Source organism: Hylobates moloch, unplaced genomic scaffold (genome assembly GCF_009828535.3).
Source record: "Hylobates moloch isolate HMO894 unplaced genomic scaffold, HMol_V3 SCAFFOLD_3, whole genome shotgun sequence".
Classification (NCBI taxonomy): Eukaryota; Metazoa; Chordata; class Mammalia; order Primates; family Hylobatidae; genus Hylobates; species Hylobates moloch.
Window position 1 is genome coordinate 93506136 of NW_026652278.1, and position 7762 is coordinate 93513897.

Sequence of the window (7762 nt, forward strand, 5' to 3'; positions counted from 1 at the left end):
GGTCAGGCGTTCCAGACCAGCCTGATCAAGAAGGTGAAACCCCATCTCTACTGGAAAATACAAAATTAGCTGGGCATGGTGGTAGGTGCCTTTAGTCACAGCTATTCAGGAGGCTGAGACAGCAGAATTGCTTGAACCCAAGAGGTGGAGGTTGCAGTGAGCCGAGATCGTGCCACTGCACTCCAGCGTTGGTGATGGAGCCAGACAGACACCGCCGCTGAGGAAAACCTTGTACTATTAGCCATGGTCAACCCCACCGTGTTCTTCGATGTTGCCATCGACGGCGAGCCCTTGGGCCGCGTCTCCTTCGAGCTGTTTGCAGACAATTTCCCAAAGACAGCAGAAAACTTTCATGCTCTGAGCACTGGAGAGAAAGGATTTGGTTATAAGGGTTCCTGCTTTCACAGAATTATTCCAGGGTTTATGTGTCAGGGTTGTGACTTCACATGCCATAATGGCACTGGTGGCAAGTCCATCTATGGGGAGAAATTTGAAGATGAGAACGTCATCCTAAAGCATGCAGGTCCTGGCATCTTGTCCATGGCAAATGCTGGACCCAACACAAATGGTTCCCAGTTTTTCATCTGCATTGCCAAGACTGAGTGGTTGGATGGCAAGCATGTGGTCTTTGGCAAAGTGAAAGAAGGCATGAATATTGTGGAGGCCATGGAGAGCTTTGGGTCCAGGAATGGCAAGACCAGCAAGAAGATCACCATTGCTGACTGTGGACAACTCGAATAAGTTTGACTTGTGTTTTATCTTAACCACCAGACTATTCCTTCTGTAGCTCAGGAGAGCACCCCTCCACCCCACTTGCTCACAATATCCTAGAATCTTTGTGCTCTCGCTGCAGTTCCCTTTGGGTTCCATGTTTTCCTTGTTCCCTCCCATGCCTAGCTGGATTGCAGAGTTAAGTTTATGATTATGAAATAAAAACTAAATAACAACAAAAAAAGAAAAATTATTTTGGGCAGATAGAGACAAAAAGGGGTCCTTTGGAAGTTTTCGTTTTTTAAAGCATCTCTGGAAAAGTTTCTTGTAAAGCCCCAGCTCTTAGAGCCAGGCTGGCAACCTTTGATATGCAAATGATGGCCATTAGAAACTGGGTCCACCCAAACGTGGCCATTCCTGCAGCCTTCTTGCCCTTGCCCCACATGTTCCGGGCAACATGGCTGCCCCCACATATCCCCACATGTGTAGAACATCATGGCACCCTGTATTTGCACGTTAAAAGGCTAGGGTGGGAGAGCCTGCTTTTTCACGGGCTATGTGAATGACATGCCTGGCCAAACCAATCCCCTGAGCCCTATGCAAATCAGACACTGCCTCCTCCAGCCTCTGTATATATACCTGGCTGGTATCCGTGGCAGGTGGGGTTTCCTCTTTTGGCTTTGGAGCCCCCCCTCCCTCTGTCTCTGTATGGGGGAGCGTCTTCCTTCTGTCTTCTCCCTTCCTTCTTGCCTATTAAACTCTCTGGTCATTAAAACTACTCCACGTGTGTCCCTGCCATTTTTTCTAATTCGACTTGAGACGAAGAACCTGGTGTTCCTTCACTCATTGGAGCTGTATCAGCAGCTCCACCTAACTTAAATCTCAGAGCTAAAAATGTTGCTTTAAACATTTTTTTTAAAGAACAGGTTTATAGAAATTAGTGGTCTCAAAACTGGAGTAGGGACTTAATTTTTGTCAAGTTAGGGCTGTAGGAGAAACCAGGAAAAGCATTATTGTTCTCTCTACAGCTAAAACAGAGATTTAGGGGGGTATGTTGAGGCACACCACTTCCTTAAATTTAGTAACTTGCTAGAGAGCTCCAAGACTCAACAGGAAGTTATACTCATGGCTCAGATTTATTACAGCCAATGATACAGAGTAAAAGCAAGCAGGAAATAGACATGCAATGGAGGAGTCCAGAGAGGTCTCGCACAGGCTTTGGATGTCCTTCCTTGTCCGAGACCACAGGAGTGCTTTCTTTTTCTGGCAGCAAACTACAGGAACGTGTGTGGAATATCTCTATCCAGGGAAACCCACTGGAGTATCAGGGTGCAAGGTTTACAGGGAAAGGATGGTCACATACGCATATTCTCTTAGCAACCAGCCATGGCAACCAAAATTGAGAACCCAACACAGAATCTAGGTGCCCATCCTCAATCTTGATTTTTCTCTTTTTTTTTTTTTTTTGAGACAGAGTCTCACTCCGTCACCTAGGCTAAAGTGCAGTGCTGTGATCTCGGCTCACTGCAACCTCTGCCTCCTGGGTTCAAGCGATTCTCCTGCCTCAGCCTCCTGAGTAGCTGAGATTACAGGCACATGACACCATACCTGGCTAATTTTTGTATTTTTCTTAGTAGAGATGGGGTTTCACCACGTTGGCCAGGCTGGTCTCTATCCCTGACCTCAAGTGACCCTCCAGTCTCAGCCTCAGCCTCCCAAAGTGCTGGGATTACAGGTGTGAATCGCCACGCCCGGCCACTCATTTCTGATGTTTGTATGAAGAAATCTGACCATCTGATCTGGCACAGTCCATTGCTCCTGGTGTTTATGAGAAAATCACCAATCACTAACCATCACAAAGAACATTCCAAGGGCCACATTCCCAGAGGTTGGTTGGCCAATGGTCAATCATGGTACCCTGACACATGCAAGGAGTAGGCTACCAGCTCTGTTTGTTAACTCTTTCCTCCCAGGAGGGCACTAGTAACTCCAACTGGTGGCACCAGAAAGTCAGGAGCTGAAAATGTACAACTATGACCCAGGTTGCTCACTTAGGTTCTCCTATAAAATTGACTGTCCATCAACTATCAACAGAAATACTAATTCATCAGTAATTTAAATTCATTAACTGATATGACATTCCAAACAAAATTAAAAGAAGGAAGTATATTTATGCACAAGTCAAGTATCGTCCTCATCCAAGAGGAAATATAAATGAAAGGCATTTGAAAATGATAAGCATTAGGTAAGTGTGACCCCTGTTAATGCCCCACAGGACTGGCAAACAGGCTCAGGCCTTCCCTGTGAAGAATCTAGCCTGCTTAATGGATGATCTCAGAGGCAGATAAGTGCACTTCATGGTCAGAAGCTTCGGACCCCTGTCCCCTCTTCCCTGTTCCCTGAGCCTGAGCAAGACAGCTGTGGAGTTTTGTCTTGATTACTTTTTTTTTGAGATGGAGTCTCGCTCTGTCACCCAGGCTGGAGTGCAGTGGTGCCATCTTGGCTCACTGCAACCTCCACCTCCGAAGTTCAAGTGATTCTTGTGCCTCAGCCTCCCGAGTAGCTGGGATTACAGGCACCCGCCACCACGCCCGGCTAATTTTTTGTATTTTTAGTGGAGATGGCGTTTCACCATGTTGGCCAGGCTGGTCTCAAACTCCTGATTTCAAGTGGTCTGTCTGCTTTAGCCTCCCAAAGTGCTGGGATTACAGGCGTGAGCCACCATGCCCGGCTTCTTGATAACTCTCTTTAGCTGAAAGTCACTCATTCCTTGACCCACTCGCATTTCCAGCGGATGCTCAAACTAGGTGCCTTTTCTCAAAGAGAACTGCATTTACTTTTCCAAAGAGACTTTTTTTTTTAAAAATTTCCCCCCTAAATTCATTCTTTCTGTAGGCTTCTTTGTCCAAATCAGAAACAGAAATTGCATTACCCTCTGCCACCCAATACTATGTTTAGCCACCTTAGATGTTTAGGTATTTGAGATGATCTAATCCAGTTTTCTCATTTCCAGGTACAAACTTTTATTTTTATTTTAGACCTGGGGTCTTGGTCTGTCGCCAGATTGGAGTGCAGGAGTGCAATTCTAGCTCACTGCAGCCTCAAGCTCCTGGGTTCAGGTGATCCTCCCCGTCAGCCTCCTGTACCTAGGACTACAGGAGTGCACCACCATCCCAGCTATTTTTATTTTATTTTATTTTTTTCTTTTTTTATAGTCTCTAATTGAAGTTATTTATTTATGTATTTGTGTATTTATTTAGCTTTTGACAGCTCTGTTACCCAGGCTGGAGTGCAATGGTGCGATCTCGGCTCACTGCAACATCTGACTCCTGGATTCAAGCAATTCTTCTGCCTTAGCCTCCCAAGTAGCTGGAATTACAGGTACACACCACCACATCCAGCTAATTTTTGTATTTTTAGGAGTGGCAGGGTTTCTCCATGTTGGCCATACTGATCTCGAACTCCTGACCTCAGGTGATCTGCCAGCCTCAGCCTCCCAAAGTGTTGGGATTAGTGGATCACCGTGCCCTGCCTCTAATTGAAGTTAAAATGTATTTTTTTTTCTTTATTTTTTGTAAAGGCAAGGTCTCTCTATGTTGTCCAGGCTGGTCTCAAACTCCTGGCCTCAAGCAATCCTCCCACCTTTGCCTCCCAACGTTAGGATTACAGGCATGAGCCACTGCACCCAGCCTTCAGATACAGATTGAAACCTGAGGCCACCTCACCTATCCAAGGTCCCAAAACTTACGGGTGACACCTGCCTCTTGTCCTGAAACCTCATGTACTATCTCCCACCGCACACAGCACAGTGCCCACAGAATGCTGGGGCCTCTCATGGAACAGCTGACCTAGGACCACCAACCTGGTGTCATAACAGGGTTCTACAATGTCTTCATTATTTATTGATGCATTTGAAATGCTTAGGGGGGATATTGTAATGGACCCGGCAAATGGTAGCTTGGCAGCCACGATCATAAATTCACTTGACTAAAATTTTGCAGCACAATTTTTTTTTTCTTTAAAGAAAAGGGGCCGGGCATGGTGGCTCACGCCTATAATCCCAGCACTTTGGGAGGCCGAGATGGGCAGATCACCTGAGGTCAGGAGTTTGAGACCAGCCAACACGTTGAAACCCTGTCTCTACTAAAAATACATAAATCAGCCAGGCGTTGTGGTGGGCGCCTGTAATTCCAGCTATTTGGGAAGCTGAGGCAGGAGAATCACTTGAACCTGGGAGGCAGAGGTTGCGGTGAGCTGAGATCACACCATTGCACTCCAGCCTGGGCAACAAGAGCAAAACTACGTCTCAAAAAAAAAAAAAAAAAAAAGGAAACCCCATCTCTACTAAAAATACAAAAATTAGCCGGGTGCAGTGGTGCACACCTGTACTCCCAGCTACTCGGGAGGCTGAGGTAGGAGAATCGCTTGAACCTGGGAGGTGGAGGTTGCAGTGAGCCAAGATCGTACCATTGCACTCCAACCTGGGCAACAGAGCGAGACTTTGTCTCAAAATAAATAAATAAATAAATAGTATTTGAGAAGGACAAATGAAGGAGAGAAGAAGGGAGAAAAATCCAGGAATTAAAGTCAATTAATTTAACATCAGTAACTGAAAAAAAAAATGAGAGATCCATCCTATAATCACCTTCATGGAACATCAGGAAATGAACAAGGCAGCACGTTCCCTCTTAGATAATAAATAATGTTAAATTCACCAGAGTTGTTCTGACAAGATTACAAATTTACTGCATGGACTAATGTGCTGGACATTCTATTTCTGTACACGGTGAGTCTAATGAGAAACAAATGCAGTTCTCATATTCTTCTTCCTTTTTTTTTTTTTTTTGAGTCGGAGTCTCGCTCTGTTGCCAGGTTGGAATGCAGTGGCGCGATCTCGGCTCACTGCAACCTCTGCCCTCCGGGTTCAAGTGATTCTCCTGCCTCAGCCTCCCAAGTAGCTGGGATTACAGGCATGCGCCACCAAGCCCAGCTAAATTTTTTTTGTATTTTTAGTAGAGACGGGGTTTCACCATGTTGGCCACTATGGCCTCAATCTCTTGACCTCGTGATCAGCCCGCTTCGGCCTCCCAAAGTGCTGAGATTACAGGCGTGAGCCACCGTGCCTGGCCTCTTCTTTTTTTGACATATGATCTCTGTCACCCAGGAAGGAGGGCAGTGGTATCATCATGGCTTACTGCAGCCTCGATCTCCCAGGCTCAAGCGATTCTCCCTCCTTACTCCTGAGAAGCTGGGACTACAGGCACATGCCACCACACCTGGCAAATTTTTTAGTAGAGTTAGGGTCTCATTATGTTGCCCAGGCTGGTCTTGAACTCCTGGGTTCAAGCGATCCTCCCACTTCGACACCTTGCAGTGTTGGAGTTACAGGCATGAGCCACCAGCCCCGGCCCAATTCTCTCCTTATCTGGATTTCAGCCAGGTACTTCCACCCAATCCTACACACAGATTGTATTCAGAATCCCAACAGAACCAGATGGCCGTTCAGCCCAGTGTTGCATTAGTAAGTAGCAAGAATGAGGACAGCTCAGTTCTGAGTTGGGTCCCATAAACACCCTGTCCACAGCCTCAGAGGTGTGGTGGGAGAAGCAATTTCTTTCGTGTCTCGTCCCCAGTCCTGTGGGGCTGTCGGGCAGTTGCTGTGTCTGCGGAGATGAAGTTTCCCGAGGGCATCTCCCCACCCACCCGGGGCAGCAGCTGGGGTCCTCCTCCTGCAGAAGCCCGACAGGCGGCTGCGAATCACCCCACACTCTGATGGTCTCACTCGTGATAGAGGGGAGCGCCACTTGAACACTGAGAGAGAGCCACATAATGCTGAGCTTAACATGCTGTTTAGAACCAGGGCATTACATTTGTTCTGTTTTCCAAGTCTCCTGGGTAAAAAGAAAATAATCAAGAAATACACTTTTAGGTTTCTTTCTTCCGGAAACTATATAATTGTGGATCCTAACTTTTTCCACGGTTTTCCTCTTGTCATTTCAAAATAAAAAGTCTCCCCTTGGTTGGGCATGGTGACTCACGCCTGTAATCCTAGCACTTTGGGAGGTCGAGGTGAGTGGATCACTTGAGGTCAGGAGTTAGAGACCAGCCTGGTCAACTTGGTGAAACCCCGTCTCTTCTAGAAATACAAAAATTAGCTGGGTGTGGCAGTGCACACCTGTAATCCCAGCTACTTGGGAGGATGAGGCAGGAGAATCGCTTGAACCTGGGAGGTGGAGGCTGCAGTGAGCCGGGATAGCGCCACTGCACTCCAGCCTGGGCAACAGTGAGACTCCATCTCAAAAAAATAAAAACTTAAAAAAAAAAACCTCTCCCCTCAGTTCCCCAATTTTTTTCCCAAACCATGTGATTTCAATGGAGCCAGAAATAAAATTTGAACGTGTTTAATAACCTGCCTGCTTTCCCTGTTTCTCTCCCCTCTCCTCACACCCTGTAACCAAGTCCAAACCTAGACTCTACCACACGACAGCCAGTAAATCAGGAGACAAGGTGCTGGGGCAAGGGAGGCGACTTTTATTTAGAGAGCCAGCAAATCATGAAGATGGCAGACTGCTGTCCTGACACTGTAACTCATCATGAGTTAATACAAACTTCCGGCCTCTGTTATGTTAGGGAAAGGCAAAGAGGAAGGGGGTTGAGACCGAGAGATGACTGATGACCACAGATATCTAGGCACCAGCAAGGACCCGAGGAGGTTGGGAACCTTCTCTGTCTTGGTCATGTGACAATGTTCCTATAAATCTTTTTTTTTTTTCTTTTGAGACACATTCTCACTCTGTCGCCCAGGCTAGAGTGCAGTGGCACAATCACTGCAACCTTCACCTCCCGGGTTCAAGCAATTCTTCTGCCTCAGCCTCCCAAGTAGCTGGGATTACAGGTGTGCACCACCATCCCAGCTAATTTTTTTATTTTTAGTAGAGACAGGGTTTCGCCATGTTGGCCAGGCTGGTCTTGAACTCCTGACCTCATGATCCGCCCACCTTGGCCTCCCAAAGTGTTGGGATTACAGGCGTGAGCCACCATGCCCGGCCTA

General features: G+C 46.8%; 1 protein-coding gene across 1 annotated transcript; it reads left to right on the plus strand.

Moving 5' to 3' along the window:
- The first annotated feature begins 217 nt into the window (after positions 1-217).
- On the plus strand, positions 218-926 carry LOC116461910 (peptidyl-prolyl cis-trans isomerase A-like). Its single transcript, XM_032754880.2, has one exon. The coding sequence runs from the start codon at positions 244-246 to the stop codon at positions 739-741; it is 498 nt and encodes a 165-aa protein (XP_032610771.1). The 5' UTR covers positions 218-243; the 3' UTR covers positions 742-926.
- The last annotated feature ends 6836 nt before the right edge of the window (positions 927-7762 follow it).